Here is a 17,882-nt window from a genome sequence, read left to right on the forward strand (position 1 = left end):
AGTTGCTTAGGGCCTTGCTGTTGCTGAGGCTGGCTTTGAGCTCATAATCCTCCTGCCTCAGCCTCCCAAACCACTGAGATTTCAGATGTGTGCCACCTGGCTCATAGAACTTTTCTAAAACCAAGTCTGCCGAATCTTTCCCATGATTCAAAAATTCTGAGGGTGATATTCTTCGTTTTTGGATTTCTTCTGGTTAGAGTGAGATTAAATAGACAATGGCCCTGACTGTGAAGCTGTTTTAAACCAGGTGAAGGGTAAAGGAATTAAGAGAAGCCTGTAGTGTTCTACTTGAATTAGCATTTGAGGATTAAGCAAAATCTCTAAAGAGGCATTAGCCAGGAGAGTTTTCTGTGTCATTCTCTAAGGACACTGACGAATTCCTGAGTATGGGTTAGGATAGGGCATGCTCACATTCATTTCATGCAGTGAGTTTGCTTCTAATAGGGAAAGCAGACCCTTGAGCCTTGCCTGCATTTGAAGCAGATGTTTCTAAATCCACCAGAATCCTCTTTTCCATGAATCCACCAGCCCTGGAACTCCCTCATGAGCACTCCAGCTACCAACTGACTGGCATCTATGCAATCATTTCATCTGCATGTGTTCAGTACGTTCTAAATGATCATATTATACACTTTCAGATGATCAGAGGCAGAAGAGGACTTAGATGACATTTAGCTCAAACCATTTATTTTGAAGCTCAGGAATCAGAGGCCTGGCTAGGAAAAGCACAAAGTCATCCATTTATTTGGTTAGAATTAACAAAGCTGCCTTCTATATGCAGGAACTGCTCTGGAGCCTGGGGCCATACCAGTGAACAAGAGGGGTGCTAAAAGTTACATTTAAATGGGAAAGACAAACAAAAAGCAGGTTCATGGTAAGCATTCTCCCTCCAGCTTGTGGTGGTATATCAGTTTTGAGGGAATAAACTGGGTGATGCTGTAGGAAGTGATGGAAGAGGTGACAGGCCGAAGCCACTTTGGTTAATGATGGTAGACAGGGAGGCTTCTCTAGAGATGTGATGCTGAACCGAGAGCTGAAAGGAGCCAGGCAAGGGGCACAAAGAATGCAAGACAGAGGTGGCAATGAGCCTGGTAGCTCTGACCAACAGAAAGATCAGTGTAGCTGAAGCATCTAGAAGGAGAGGGAGAATGGAGGGCGAGGAAGTTAGACAGGGGGCAGGAACCGCCTTCATCGGGGCCTTGGAGAACATGGTAGAGTTTAGATTTTATTATTTATTTGTTTGTTTGTTTGTTTTAAATTAGTTGTAGATGGACACAATACCTTTATTTTATGTATTCATTTTTTATTTTTTAAAGAGAGAGAGAGAATTTTTAATATTTATTTTTCAATTTTCGGCAGACACAACTTCTTTGTACGTGGTGCTGAGGATCGAACCCGGGCCAAACGCATGCCAGGCAAGCGCACTACCGCTTGAGCCACATCCCCAGCCCTATTTGTTTGTTTATTTATTTATTTTACAGTTTAGATTTTGAAAAGCAATGTAGCACCCTTCTCATTCCTGATTCACAATTCTCTTTTTCAAACATTCACAGTGCTAAGCTTTATTGAATCCCATGATGAGATCTGTTAATGATTTAGTAATGATGGGCTAGGCTCAGGGCCAGACAATTTTCACATATAGCCTCATTAATTTACATCAGCTCTGCCACAAGAAACTCTCACCCTCCTCATTTTATAGCCAACTCCTTTACTGCTAAGTGCCACAGTCACTTCACTCCTTCATTCACTGATTTATTGGTTTATCCATTGATTTGCTCATCACTTCATTCATTCATTCATATTTATTGAACCTGGCTCTGGGTCAAGCACTAGTATGCCAAGACCAATAATATGAGGTTGTTCTTATTGGGTTCTCACAGTATAGTAGGGGATCCTGTAAAACATGAACATACAATTCAAACCATAATACGAAGCAGCCCTTCACAGAATGGGTGATGCCTGGAGCTCCAGAGAGGGAGGGGCTTGTTCTAGGATTGGATTTAGGAGCTACTCAATGCACCGTCAGTAGTTGGAATCCCTCTGAGCCTTGGTTTCCCCTTTGGCAAAAACAGAGTGAGGGCTCAGGCCCTTCTGGAGGTTTTTTCCTTGTCTAATTTGCCAGGTCCCAGATCTCCAGGAAGGGAAGGACTAAACATGAGTGTCTTAGAATGCTGTCCTATCAGGGTTCAGCCTTCAAAAGTGGGACTGGTTGACTTCAGGAGGTGCTGGGAAAGGGCTGCTGTCCACTCTTTCACTCACTCAAGTCAATTGCAAAGAGCGTCCCATTCTGTCCCAGTCACTAGATTAGGTGCTGGTCACCTGTGGTGAATAAGACAACTGTGCTTGGGGACAGACAGCTTCATGGGCTTTCCTGCTAGGAAAAAGAATTAAAGTTTAATACACTCATAAATATTTAGTGCCAAGTAGGGTTTTCAGATTTAGTAAGGAAATACAGGATACCCAGTTAAATTTGGATTTCAGGTGAGTAATAAATAATTCCTTAGTCATATGTTCTAAATATTGCATGGAACATATTTATACCAAAATACTATTCTTTGCTTATATAAAATTCAAATGTAACTGGCCATCTTATATTTTACTTGGCAATCCTAACTGCAAGTCTTCCTAAGGAGACCCCAAGGATAAGTAGGAGTCTTCTAGGGTGGGGAGGTACGTTAGAGCGTGGAAAACTCCATTCGTGTTTTCCTACCCCAACAGTGCAGCGATTGTAATCGTTCCCCAGGTTTTTTCCAACACTGAGGGCTAAAAGTACGACTTGAGGTTTCAGGGACAACCCAGACCCCGGTCCATAACATCTTCCTCCTCCCCTGCTTCACTTCCAGTTTCTCTTTGGCAGCCAAGACTGTGTCCTGCCCAAAGGCAAGAACTGAGTAAGATTTCCCAAGGAGGACAGAAGCAAACAACATCCAAATACTGGTCTGACTTCGCCCTCGGGGTTGAGTCACAGCTAGGGAGACTGTCCCAGGCTCAAGAGCTTCCAGGGAAGGACAGGCTTGGCTGCCAGGGTGAACTTTGAGGGTTGAAGAGAAAGTCACAGGCCATCCCTTAGCTCGGTGGCTCCATAAACTGTTAGGCTTAGATATGGGAAATCCAAGGACCTTTCTAAGATCCTCCATCCCATAGTGCCAGAGTCTACAGAAGCTCTCAGCACCTTTGTTCTCTGCTTTCCCACAAACAGAATCTGAACCGAGAGCTCTAGAAAGATAAGACTAGATTCTTCTTCATATTCCACAGAGACCCAGGGAAGTACCTATCACTTAGAATAAGTCCTTAACAACATAATAATACAAATAAGGAATGGGGGCCACCAACGGGAGCCATTACAATGTGCCAAGAGCACTGCTAGATGAGAAAGAATAATTTTGCTTAATCCTTACAATGCTGGATGATAAATCTTACTGCGGTTTGCTTTTTATTTGTTCGCTTTTGGTTTTGGGTCCTGGAGATTGAACCCAGGGGTGCTTTACCACTAGGCTAAATCTCAGCCCTTTTCATTTCTTATTTTAAGACAGGGTTTTTCTTAGTTGCTTAGGACCTTGCTTACGTTGCTGAGGCTGGCCTAGAAATTGCAATCCTCTTGACTCAGCCTCCTGAATTGCTGGGATTACAAACATGTGCCACCATGCCCAGCAACTAGCTGTTATCTAAAGCAAATTACCTAAGCCCTCTGTGCCAGTTTCCTTATCTATAAAAATAGAATTTATCAAAATCTTTGATTTTTTTTTACTGTATACCAATCACTGTTCTGTGTATAAATTTTAATTAATTAAATCCTCATAACAACCCTGAGATACATGTTAGTGTTTTCAACCTCTTTTACCAGAGGAAGCTGAAGCAGACCTCCCAAACCTGAGATATCTAATTCGAGAGTCTATTTGTAGGGGAGGGAACAATAGCTTCCCTCTGCCCTTCTGACTTCTTTGCCTGGGCTACAAATTAAATTTATGTACAACAGTTTAACAGGAGAAAAGATCATTTAATTACTTATATATGCACAGGAGTCCCCCCAAATCATGGAGGAGTTATATGAAGAGTCAGATGATTGAAACCTCCTGCTACAGAAAGGAAGAAGGGCCCCAGGCTTCTCTTATCACTGTTTTATAAATTAGGAAATCCATCCAATGAGGCTAAGAGATTTGCCAAGCACATATAATTAGAAAGTGACAGGTTTCACACCCAGATCTCATCTCAAAGGATAAGATCTTAACTCTCTTCTCTTTGATTAGAAATGACCTTTCTTGGACACACAATCCCATGCCCTCATGTTTTAGATACTGAGAAAGTATAGAACATCAGAGTTAAGATCATGGTCTAAAGGCCAGAGTGCAACCAGGCACACACCTATAATCCAAGTGACTCAGGAGCTGAGCCAGGAGGATTGCAAGTTCAAGGATAGCCTCAGCAATTATTATAAGCTGTTTTTCAAAATAAAAAAGGGCTGGGAATATTGATTAGAGGTAAAGCACCTTTGGGTTCAATCCCTAGTACCAAAAAAAAAAAAAAAAAAAAAAAAAAAAAAGCCAGTTTAAGATCCCTGCCTGCTACTTTCTACTGTGTGACTCTGAAAAAGTTATTTAATATTTCTGGCTTTCAATTTCATCATCTATAGGACAGAGATATTGAGAGTTATGCTATCAAAGGTTATGAAAGCAATGAGATAATCCTGTGGGGTACAATTAAAGTCCGGAGAGAATTGGAAAGATAACAGACTCCAATCCAGTTAGACAAGTCCTCCTGAAAGACTCTTGAGTAGGATCTGGAGTCCAATATTAATCTATATTATTATGTATAGTGGTAAATTCATTCATTCTCATTGCTGTATGGTACTCCATTGGATGAGTAAACTACAATTTATGTATTCATCATAAAAATATAGAAAACTGAAAGCCCCAGGGGAAATAAGAGGAGAAACTAACGCCATGAGGGAGTCCACCTGGTGTGTGTCCCACAGAGGCTCAAGCCTGGACTTGATGACCTTCTTGAATACTGGCAATAGTAGGTATGGAGTCCTGGCTTGGCCACAACTCTCTGGTGATCCTGCACGATCCCCTTTCTGAGATCTCCTGGATCTGTTTTTCTTAAATATTAAATAAAACAGTTGAATAAAATTATCTCTGATGCCCTACCTCCCTCTCCATTTTTTTTTTTTTAAACTTAAGAAGACCCTTCATCTGAAATAAGGCCAAGACACAAAAAGTCCAGGTTCTCAATCTTGAAAATGGTTGAACTTGGGCTCCTGGTTTGGCCAATGTGGTGGTAAGTGAGCCCCACACGGGCCCTCTACTATGGGGCAGTCATTCTTTTGGGTGTGACACGGACTCAAGAAATTTACTGCATAATTACCTGGCTGTGATCTTTATGCTGTGTTTCCTCACCTGCTTCGTGCTGCACATTGTTCTGGATCTTAGGATAAATGCCTGGGGAATAAGGCAGACATGGGCCCTGGATGCGGGCTTACTGTGATAAGCAATTTCAGGAAGGGCAATCTATAACAGGGGAATCAGGAGAGCCTTCCTGAGTAAGTGACACTTTTTGGGTGGGAAAGGTACCAGGGATTGAAGCCAGGGGTGCTTACCCTCTGAGCCACATTTCCAGCCCTTTTTATTTTTAATTTTAATTTTGAGACAAGTTCTTGCTAAATTGATTAGGGCCTAGCTAAATTGCTGAGACTGGCCTTGAACTTGCAATCCTCCTGACTTAGCCGCCCAGCCTTCTGATTCACTGGGTTTACAGGGATGCACCACCATACCCAGCCTGAGTAAGTGACTTGTAAGCAGCAATCTAAAGGATGGGTTGGACTTGGCCAGTGAAGAGGAGTATGTGGACCCTGCATAGCAGATTTTGAAAGCTAATGTCCAGAAAAGAGACACGATTTGCCCACGGTGACCAAAGAGAACTTTATCATAACTGTTGGTAGAATCCAGTGGACTGCAGGACTCTTAGAAGGAGCCCAGTGCTTAACCAAGAGATCAATGTTAACATTTCCAGGAACCAGAGAGTCAGCCATCCATCCTGCCTCCTGATGTCAACCAGGAAAACAATATCATCTCAATGATAGTCCCGCCAGGAGTGCACAACCTGAATCTAATCATAGAGAAACATCAGACAAGGCCAAATGAAGGACATTTCTGGAAATATATTTTGGTCTGTGACTTCCAAGAACATCAGCCCCAAGGAAAACACAGATTGACTGAGGACTTGTTTCCGGCTAAAGAAGATTAAAGAGACAGGGCTGCACAGACATGACCGGGATGTTGGCACAGCCTGAAGGTGACCTGTGGGTTAGATGATAATACTGCAGCAATGTTGCATTTCCTGAATTCAGTCATTATACTGTGGCGATATAAAACCTTTCTTTGTTCTAGAAATCCAGAGTGAAGTACTTAGGAACAAAGGGACAAAGTCTGCGACTTCCTCTCAAGTGGGTTGGAAAACAAATTTGACAAGATACAAATGATCGGTGAATTTGGATGAAAATATCCAGTTGTCTGTAGTATTTTAAACTTTTCTGTTAAGTCTGAACTTTTTTCAAAATAAAATAAGTAAATAATTAGAGGCACCGTGTTGTCATCAGCCCAGACTTGGTGACCAGCAGCTCCCTGACCCATTTGTACCCAGAGCCCCACTGAATAATATCTCACCACCCTCTCTTATGGGGAACAGAGTACCTCTTTTGTGTTGGGGACACTGATGACCTTCTTAGACTGTGCGACATAGCCCACGACACCCATGTCCAGAGGGAAGACGATCTCGGAATCGGGCACCACCAGGCATTCCTCAAAGGTGGCATCCTTGTGGACATTGAAGAGTCGAGTGGCTAGCTCCCCGATGCCGTTTCGGGCCCTGTACATGAACAGGCTCATACGGTCTGCCCGCAGGAGAAAGCACAGCTTCTTCATGACATTAAAGGTACACTTCTCAGCCTGCAAGTTCTCTTGAAGGTCCCTCAGGAGATCAAAGATGATTTCACTCTCCTCCACGCTGCTCAGTGGGTGGTAGTAGCTGAAGTCCACAGCTGCCTCCTTGGCCCCAAGGAGGTCTGAGATGACCTTGGCCCTGTAGTGGAGATCGTAATACCGTTTGGCAAAGCCAATATTTGAGTCCAGGAACTTCTCCACCTCCTCTGCTGTCACCTCACCCATGGCTGGGAAGCCCTCTGCCTACTTCTCTGGAGGTGCTGAGACGGAGGCCTTCCAAGGGTACTTTTGCAGTCTGTGGCAAGTTGCGTCAGAACGTGCCCTGCTCTGATCTGGACTTCTCTGGGTCTTGCATGGAAATCTCACTGAGAAAGAAAGACACATAGGAGTGAGATCGAGCTTGGGAGATTAAGTCATTAATATTTCCCAAGAACCAGGATTATGGGGATCAGTGTGTTCCAGATGCTGCTGGGCCCAGGGTGGGAGGTGAGGGTTCCCTCTTCACCTTGATCTGCTAAAACAGAGAAGAGATTTCTGCACAGAGCAGGAGGCGAACTTAAATACCACTCAATCAGGAGGTTGCAATAGGCCTCACAGGAACAGCCTAGCCTATTATCTATGTATGTGTTCTTCTGTCCTTTAAGATCGTTTCCTTAAACCTTTGACACAGAAGCCTAACACTATTTAGGAGATTTGTTTGGCTTCTCCTGGAGAATCTTGAGATCTAACAGCCCTTTCCACATTCCTCCATGGCAGAAATGACAGGAGCTGGGAGATGACTGTCCACCAGCCTCCTCTGCTCTTCCCGGCGCCACCCTTTCCCCAGAGCCTCTTCGGTATCTGCCTTGTCTTTGCCCAGCGGCCACTCAGACTGCTTCCTTCCTATCCATTACAGGTCTGGCACTTGAGGGGCCGGATTTCACGATTTCTGCGCGAAAGTTTTTCTCGGTCTTAGATTTCAGTGATTCTGATTCTGTTGTTCTAAGGGTCCTTAGAGAAACAACACACCTTTCATAGTTCTTCTTTTATTACAAAAATATACATGTTCTCTGTAGAAAATCGCATGAAGAAGATAACTAAAATCATCCATAATTCTGCTACTCAGAGACAATCTGTCCTTTCCATAGAGGCCTACCTTTAAAAATCTGATTCCCTTCAATGCACTTGACCTTCTTTTGGCACTTTAATATGTTTTCTCTGGCTCCAGCCTATAACTTCTTGGATTGTTCATCAGAAATACACCCAGTGGTCCACAGACTATCAATTGCAGTGAATCTCAAAATACCAGAATCCTTGCTGAAGTGCCCCTCCTGCACACCAGGAAGGAGCAAAAGAACACTTTACTTTCTGGGTGAACCTTACTTTCTTTTCCTTGATGTCTCTACATTGTAACCACTGTAGAATGCATGATCATAAACAGTGGCTGGCACTTTGAACTTTGTAAATGAACTTTATTGGAAAGTAGATTACTTCTTTTGCTGTAGAGTATAAGTCCTTTGGGCATTGGACACATTTAGTACTGTGTACAAAGGTGTCCACCTGACCCATGGTTAACATTATAACTCCAAACACTGCAGATTAGTTTTGTGAGATTTGAAATTCAAAGTTCTGTTTGTGATATTCATCTATATGCTATGTGTAGCAGTAAGTTCATTCATTCTCCTTGCTGTATAGTATTCCATTGGATGAATAAGCTACAATTTATTTACCCATCATTTTTTTTAAAAAAACTTCAAACACTCCCACCAAAGTAAACTGAGAACTCTGTCCAAATGCTCTTTCCCACCTCTCTAAAAAGTTTGAGAATACATATCTATACCAGATTGTAACATGTGTTGCTAAATATGAACATCTTTCTGAGGATCTCCCATTCATTCTGGTGACTACAGAGCACTCCTCTGTATGGAGGGACCATAATGCCACACAGTACCACCCTCTACAGCAGGGTTTCTCAACCTTGGCACTATTAACATTTTGTATTCAGTAATTCTTTGTTGTGAAAGGCAGAACACTGAGAATGCTTACGTTGGCCTTGACCTGCTAGATACCAATATCACTCCTGAAAGTTATGACAACTAAAATACCTGCTGACAAGTGGTTTGGGAGCCTGAGGCAGAGGATCTCAAGTTCAAGGCCAGCCTCAACAAAAGTGAGGTGCTAAACAACTTGATGAGACCCTGTCTCTAAATAAAATACGAAATAGTGCTGGGGATGTGGCTCAGTGGTCGAGTGCCTTGAGTTCAATCCTCAGTAACCACCCCCCCATAAATAAAATATCTGCAGACATTTCTAAATGCCCCTCGAGAAGCAAAACCACCTCAATTGAGAACTATTGTCCCTTAGTTAGATATTTAGGGTGTTTCTGATTTTATAGCATTATGAACAATGTTGTAAGGAACTTTTATATTTCTTAGTGAAAACATTCACTATTTTCTGAATATTTTTTTCATTCCTTTTGAGTTCTGCATCTTTTTTAAAAAAGCATAACTATAGAGTTCTGCCATCCATGTACTGGTAAATGCCATAATTTCATTCTTCATTATGGCTGGGTAATATTCCTTTGTGTATATATACCACATTTTCTTTATCCATTCATCCCACAGGTGATTTTTTTTTTTTTGGAGTCCAAGTTTAGAGATAAATAAGATAGAATAGAAGAAAATAACAGGAACAAGAAAGGAATGAATGGGCAAAGAAGAAGTTCTTTGTGAGGTATCAATTTGGAAAGAATAGAATTCTGAAATTGAGGACCTGCTTGAATGTGAATGGACTGGTGGACATATTAGTGGCCACAGATTCCAGTGTGGGGTATGAAGCGCTCTACCAGTCGCCTAGAAGAAGATGTGTATGAATAACAAAAGATATGCAAAAGATATTCATCACTTCTGCCAAGAGCAATGGGGAAGAAGCTGGGGGTACTCAACTAGAAGGAAATTCTAGGGGCTGGGGATGTGGCTCAGGCGGTAGCGCGCTCGCCTGGCATGCGTGCGGCCCGGGTTCGATCCTCAGCACCACATACCAACAAGGATGTTGTGTCCGCTGAGAACTAAAAAAAAATAAATATTAAAAATTCTCTCCTCTCTCTCTCTCCTCTCTCACTCTCTCTTAAAAAAAAAAAAAGAAACAAATAGAAGGAAATTCTAAAAACCTATTGAAAGTGGGGGTAGCATGCCAATTTGTTCAGGAAGGTTCTAGAGAGCAGGATAAGCTATCAGGACAGAGGCATAGGTTATTATAAAAACACAGCACCCAGAGTACTTAAAAGAGATAGTTTAGTGTTAAACCTGGGACTGAGTCTGGGTCAGATATCTGCTAGCTGTGTAATTAATCAATTTTTCCTGGACCTAGCTTTGCTTATCTGTAAAATTAGACTTACTTTACATGGATATTATGAAGATTGAATGAGATAATGCAATGTATAATGTAAAGTTATGTACCTGGTGTATATTAAGTCAAACCCTTTAAAACTTCCAATGACTATATTCATCCTACCCAAAAAGCGATTTTCTATTGTTTAATTTAGTATAGATATTCAATAATTATTATATTAGTTATTTTCACTATAAAAGATTTGGATTACCTTATAGGGGGTAAGTGTCATGCCACTGCAGGTATGTAAGAGGAGGACATGGTAAAGAGGATTTACCCATGAGTATTTTCATAGGCAGATAAACCTGAGGCTAAAAGTCAGCAAGCAGGTGCAAACAAGAGAGAGAACCGAAACAGTATAGAAGCAAGATATAGAATATGGAGGACATGCTGACTGAGTGGGAGAGGGAGGCATGAGAAGCAGTGGTGTGAACTTGGGAATCTGTGTGCATTGGGCCTTTGTGGGAAACTCAGCACTGGGCCTCTTGCTTCAGGACACTTCCCTGGCAATATATCCTGATTTAGCCTCTACTTCTTTAAGGAAGACCTTTCTCCTCCATGGCTCGCCCAACTCCTCTTCCTCTGTGAAACCACAGGAGACTGGTTCCCTCCTAGGTCAGCCAGCCCTTACACGTTCCAGAATACCCTTATTGGTCTCCACCCTCTTTTTATACATTCTATGGCTCACTTCCATATTGCATTCATTTTACCCTTGACCTTGAGTTGATGTCACTTTCTACTTGTATGGTCACCTGCTGACTTAGTGACTTTATATTCAGCTGGATGGATTTCCTGTTGGGTCTGTATATGTAGAGCTTAGCCTGTTTGCAAAGTCCTCTTTGTTTTACCTCAAGAGTCTAACCTGGGTCCATGGTTCAGGCCTTAAAAATTTGTCCTTAAGTGCATTTTAACCTATGTACATTTTTTTTTCAAGTTCAGATTCTCAAAGGAATCTACTATTAAAACAATGGAAAATTGGAGTATGTTTTAGTATGTTTTCTGTTACTATAACAAAACACCTGATGGTGAAGCTTATCACAATGGCACAAGCCTGTTTTCTAGTTACGCAGAAGGCTGAGATAGGAAGTTTTGCAAGTTCAAGAACAGCCTGGGCAAATTAGCAAGAGCCTGTCCCAAAATTTTAAAACCGGTGGGTGGGTGGGTGGGTGTGTGAGCATGTAGTTCAAAGGTAGAACATCTCTAGATTCAATCCCCAAGTACTGTAAAAATAAAGAACCCCGAGCAAAAACCAAAACCAAAACCAAACAAACAAACCCCCTGATGCTGGGAAACTTATAAAGAGGTTTATTTAGCTTATAGTCTGGAGACCCAGGAGTATAGTGCTAGCATCTGCTCAGCTCTAGTGAGGACTTTTTGGCTAATGACATGTGAGACAGACAGGGAGCCACAGGGATTCAGGGACCTGGATTTCTCTTTTTGTAATAATCTGCTATCTTAGGTTACCTCAAAATCTACATTAATCCATTTAAAGGGCAGTGCTTCCAATGACCTAATCTCCTTCCACTAGATCCCATCTCTTTCTTTTTTATTTTAAATGAATGAGTAATTTTTAAGGAAACCTGATAGTTCTTTTTAATCTTTGAGGGTTTCAAAAAGAAAAGAAAATCATTCACAGGAATGAACAAGTTCAAATATGGAAATTCAAATTCTTATGTAATTGCTACAAATGAATACAAATGAACTAATCATTTTATCATAATCTTTCTTTAATCATACAAAAAAGAAATTTACATGCATAACAAAAGAACTTAATGAAAACATAATTGTCTTAAATCTCATGAACTTAATTTTGAAGGATGGATAATACACTTGAAATGATTACAGGACTTAAACTGATGCTTTTTTTCCCAAACTATTTTAACATCAGTTTAACCCCATGCATAGAATCCCCAAAGAACATAACTTTTGGATTAGAAAGAGCACTTATGTTAAAATCAGGAATTCAGTACTAAAATTAAGAAAAGCCTAGGTCTATGTTTTCAAAGTTCCATTACCTCAACTCCATCACATTGGGGACCAAGCTTCTAGAACATGAACTTTTGGGGGACACATTCAAACAATATTCAAACCATAGTAGGGTGATCCTGAAAAGTCAGGTATAATCAGGTCTTAAATATATGTGTTTTGACAACTGTAGCAAAAAGACAATGGACAGAAGGGGACACTCAGGCTTTGGAACCAGAGACAGCTGAATTGAATTCAAATTCTTTTCCTATAATTTTCAAACTTTGATTTGGGGAGAACTATTAGTCTCTGCTCTCATTATCTTTGTTTGCAAGTTGAGGGGAACAATGATACTTACTTATAGAACTGTTGTGAGGATTATATATTAAAACTTGTTGACAGCTGGTTATCAATAAATGTAGCAAATTAATAATGTAAGCTAAGTATGAGGCAGTAATACTTGGTAGAAAGCAAAAGTAATACAGCTGTATTTATCTCCCTATCATTTTTTAAACTCAAAACTTTAATTATCTTTATGACTAAATTTAATTATCTCTTTATAAAGTAATATGTTTTGTGTTGTAGAAAGTTGAAAAAATATAAGTAAACAAAAAGAACATAATAGTCATAATCCAGAGAAACATCTTGATATGCATCCTTTTTTCCCCAATCATATAACTAAAAAAAATTTTTTAGTTGTAGTTGGACACAATACCTTTATTTTATTTATTTATTTTTATGTGGTGCTGAGGATCAAACCCAGGGCCTTGCACGTGCTAGGAGAGCACTCTACCGCTGAGCCACATCCCCAACCCCTCCAATCATATAATTTTTAAACAAAACTACGGTTGTGCTGTGGTTTATTTGTTTAACAATACATAAACATCTTTCTCTGCCATTAAATGTTCCTTTTTGCTAGTTGATTTTTTTTTTTTTTTTTTTTTTTTGGTATTGGAGTTTGAATCCAAAGGCATTTGCCACTGAGATACATCCTCATCCCTTTTAATTTTTTATTTTGAGACAGGGTCTCACTAAGTTTTGAGGCTGGCCTGGAACTTTTGATTCTCTTAGCTTGCCTCCTAAATTGCTAGTTAGGTGTGATAGGCTGAAAATATAGGGGTTAGAGGTATGTGCCACCATGTCCAGTTTACCAACTGATTGTTTTTTCCCCCGGTACTAGGGAGTGAATCCAGGGGTGCTTTACCACTGAGCTACATCCCCAGCCCTTTTTTATGTTTTATTTAGAGACAGAATCTCACTGAATTACTTAGGGCCTTGCTAAGTTGCTGAGACTGGCTTTGAACTCACAATCCTCCTACCTCAGCCTCCCAAGCATGGTGTGTGTCACCATATTGAGCTTACTAATTAATTTTAATGGCCTCATAGTCTTTCACTGGGTGGATGTACCATAATTTATTCAACATATTTACAACTATTATTTAGACTGTTTCTAATTTTTTTCTTCTGTTTTTTTTAATATTTTTTAAAATTGTAGATGGACACAATACCTTTATTTATTTGTTTGTTTGTTTATTTATTTATTTTTACGTGGTGCTGAAGATTGAACCCAGTGCCTCACACATGCCAGACGAGTGCGTTACCACTGAGCCACAACTCCAGCCCCTCTTGTGTTTCTTAAATAAATATTTGTGTACTAAGTCTTTGCATATTTGTTTTTTTCTTCTTAACCAAAAACTTGACCAGAAAGATAGAACAAGATCATCACTAATTCTTTAAGACGTTACGCTGGCCATCCAAAATTTTGAGTTTATATAAAGAAATCCTAAGTAAGTCAAAGATCCTATTTCATTTTGAGTGACCATTTCCCACAGCTCTTAACCCATGTTTCTGAAAGAAGAGATCTGGATGCTAGGGTTTGCCATTTCCATGAAACGTCAAATAACAGATTGTTTTCAGTGCCTAAATATTTATATCAGAAGTAATCTGTTTTCCCTTCCCCCTGGATCTAAGAATCACATTTCTTTTCTTTCTCCAAGTCAAATTTTATATGCTCCAATACCCCACCCAACAGTGCTGGCAGGACATGCGATCCCAATGATAATTACGACGGATGGTCCACCCCAGGTCTTGTGAAGCCCTGCTGGTCTAAACTAGGCTAGTCCCATAAAAGCTCTCTGGCCTTCAGTCCACTCTGCTACCACAAATATCCACCTCATCCAAGCTGATGTGGCCCCTAAAAGGCCAGGAGCAGTTCTGCTGTCAGTTGGGGGTCAAATCTTCTTGCTGTGGCTAAGGCTTTCTACTCCCAGAGTCCCAATAGCCACCCATGCAGGAGAGGGAAAAGGGCCTCTTCACTCAAGGATCATGAAAAACTCAATTTCTTTTTCAGTTTGGGGGGAAGCTTCCAAAAATCTTCTCTTTCCCTAGCTATTTGGCCTTTCATTTTCTCTCCTTCTGGAACAATTTGGCCTAATTTCCCTTCAAGACCAATAGCGAGAATGGTTGCCTTCCCCCCTGCCACACAGTAGACACAAGTCATCATGAAGAACCAATCCCTACTCAGAATTGTGGGAGACAGAGAAGAAGAAAAACACCTATGGATGCAAAGCACTATTTGTGATATTAAAAGAATGGAGCAGGGGATGCGGCTCAGTGGTAGAGCACTTGCATAGCATGTGTGATGCCCTGGGTATGATCCCTGTCACCTCAAAAATTATAATAGTAACAACTATAAAATCTAAGAATTTTGTAAGAATCTAAGCAACATGAAAGTCCATCAATGCCTAAATAAGTGACAATATACCCAACAAAAGACAGAACTACACAACAATTTAAAGATCTTGATTAGCTTTATCACTCCATAAAATAGAATAAATGTTTTGATGGAATAGTGTCCCAACTTCAGCTGTGCCAGGTTAATGGGGTAGGTTGCTGAATGGCAAAAAAAAAGTGCCCAGAGACAGCATGCTAGACAGGATTTATTAGGGAAAGCTTACAAGAGATCAATGACTGCTCCAATTAGAGTTAGGTGTGATAGGCTGAAAATACAGCATTTTTTTCCTTCAAAGTGATTCATGTCGCAGACCTACTTTCCTTCATGGTATTTTATCCAGTGGTGGCAGGCTGGATAAGTGACATGCATCCTTCCCACAGTACCCTCAGTTCCACACCAGTTGCCACTGAGAGAAGGGTTTTATATGTTAGGTTGCAGAAACAGTGACATTATCAGCATTAGCTTGTTTAGTTTGTTTAATTTGTTTGTGTGACCAGAATCCCTGGTATACTGGTGTACATCAAGACATTGCTTTCTCCACAAAGTAGATTGATTATTTAAAGTTACTTTTGTAGTACTGGGATTGAACGTAGGGGTAGTCTACCACTGAGCTACATTCCCTGTCCTTTTAATATTTTTGTTTTGTTTGTTTTGAGACAGGCTCTTGCTCAGTGGTTAATATCAGATTACTCTAGGTTAGTTTTTGCAAGGATTAAAATATTGAAGGATATATGCAAAGGGAACTTCATTGTCATACTAATGGGACTGCTTGGGAAATTTAGTTGTCTCATTCTCCTGATTTTTTTAGGTCAGATAAGGACTTATTTTTCATTGCATTATATGGAACTTCAGCATGGGTGGCTCCATTTTGATTTTTAGTCTGGTCTGTTGGAGCCCAGTGTAGGATCTTAGTCCAAAACAATGGCCTCCTATGATTTTTATTTAACACATCCAAACAATGGATGTAATGGAAGTTGCTGAGGTCAAAGATGGCAACGATGATATTTTTCATCCTATACAATGTGATTTTGACACTTCTTCTATTGACACTTGATATATATTTCCTTCCCCTTGAAATTGGAAAGGCTTTTTATCACGTTAAACTAACAGACTGCAATAGAATGATCCTGAATGATTTTTGAGGTTAGGTCATAAAAAGCTGTACTGTGATCTCCTTATTTGCAGGGACAATGGATCTTGAAACCTTTAGCTGCCACATCAGCATGGACTGCCCTGAAACTGTTGTGCTGTGGAGAAGCTGACACTGGCCCATAGAGAAGCACAGGAGTGATCCTGAGACTCCATGAAGGGAAAGAGCTGAGCCACTTTTCTATCCCAATTCTATCCTACTTCTAGCCACTCTCTAGAGTTAATCTGCCAGAAGCTACCAGAACTTACCAAATTCCTGACCCTTAGAAACTGTAAAAAAAAAAAAAAAAAAATATATATATATATATATATATATATATATATATATATATATATATATATTAATTCTCTAAGTTGTAGAGTGATTTACTAAGCAATATAGTCAAAAGGCAGCTTTTTGTGCCTTGATATGAAACAATCTTAAAGGTATATTACTTTTTCAAAGTACAGGTTAGTGTATACTACATGCCGCTTTTATTTTAAAAATACACATGCAGTCTTGTATATGCATAGAACATTGGTTTGCTGATCCCAAGTGTACTTCTGGAGAGGGTTTTTTGTTTGTTTGTTTTTGTTTTTTTACTATTGATGCCTGAACTCTCTCTATACTACCTGTTATAAATCTGGAGATGGAACCCAAACACTGGTATCTTTTAGAAATTCCCCTAAGAGAGTCTAATGTGCAGCCATAATCAAGAACTGATGGCATAGAATAAATGTGAAAGGCAACATAGGAAACAGGGGCTGTACACTGGAGAAAGGTACCGTTGGGTAAGAATGGATAGGGCCTGAGGGAGATTTTTCTTTTCACTGTAAATTCTTTTTCTTTTGTGCTGGGCAACGAACCCAGGTCCTTGTGCATGTTAAGCATGTGCTCTATTATTTAACTACATTGCTAGCCTCTTGATGTTTTGAATTTATTTACTTGAGTTTTTGTCAACTATTTTTAAGATGTGGAATTAAAAAAAAATAAATAACAGTACAACATCGGTAGCAATGACAATGACTCCTGAAGAGCAAAATCAGGAATGGTCCATTAAATAGTGAAAGTCATCCTAAGGTTGGGTGCGGTCTTAGAGGAAGTGGCCTATCCCATGTAGGAAAACAAACAAACAAACAAACAAAAAAAAAACAACAGGTCTTCAGGAAGTACTAAGATGGTGGATCCTAATGGGGTCCCTAACCTAAAATGACTTCCTTATTGACCCATAATTCCCCCAGTTTATACATCATTAGTTATTCTTTGGTGAAGCTGTTTGGAACAGAGTAATGGCTATAATATGTAGCCCTTAGGTTGCTGGCCACCCCTATAAACCCTGAGACCAACAAGAGGGAAAATGCTTAGGCTTAGGTAGGAGGGGTGAAAAGATCTAGGTACTGGCTGGCCAGGCTGGTGACCTGCTGTTATCAAAGAAAAGCAGATTATTAGCCAGCTCTCCATCAGGGGGAGTTGGTTGTCTTTTTTTCTTTTTTTTTTCCCTTCAATTACTGTGGAGCCATTGGAGCATCAGTAAAGGTAATATAGGCATGACAGATCAAAGTCCACCTTCATGGGGCCCCTGAGGATGTTGAGGGGGGCACCATATTAAGCAGCAGCTGAGGATGTTAAACTGAGAGAGGTTCCAGTGGCTGAACTAAAGCTTCTGTAGCACCTTCCCCAGCACTGAGGCAGAGCTGGGTGTTCTTAGATTTGAACATCTGCCAGTTCTCAGAAATTGCCCTTGATA

General features: G+C 40.4%; 1 protein-coding gene across 2 annotated transcripts in view; it reads right to left on the reverse strand.

The window, feature by feature from the left end:
• The window catches only part of Pde6a (phosphodiesterase 6A), a 70,390-nt gene extending 63,227 nt beyond the window's left edge, over positions 1–7,163 (reverse strand). For both annotated transcript variants that reach the window (XM_077796728.1, XM_026384413.2), the window contains exon 1: positions 6,690–7,163. In XM_077796728.1, coding sequence (XP_077652854.1) covers positions 6,690–7,163 — 474 coding nt within the window. The remainder of the gene's footprint in view (positions 1–6,689) is intronic.
• Between the last annotated feature and the right edge of the window lie 10,719 nt (positions 7,164–17,882).

This window comes from Urocitellus parryii, chromosome 1, assembly GCF_045843805.1.
Source record: "Urocitellus parryii isolate mUroPar1 chromosome 1, mUroPar1.hap1, whole genome shotgun sequence".
Lineage (NCBI taxonomy): Eukaryota > Metazoa > Chordata > Mammalia > Rodentia > Sciuridae > Urocitellus > Urocitellus parryii.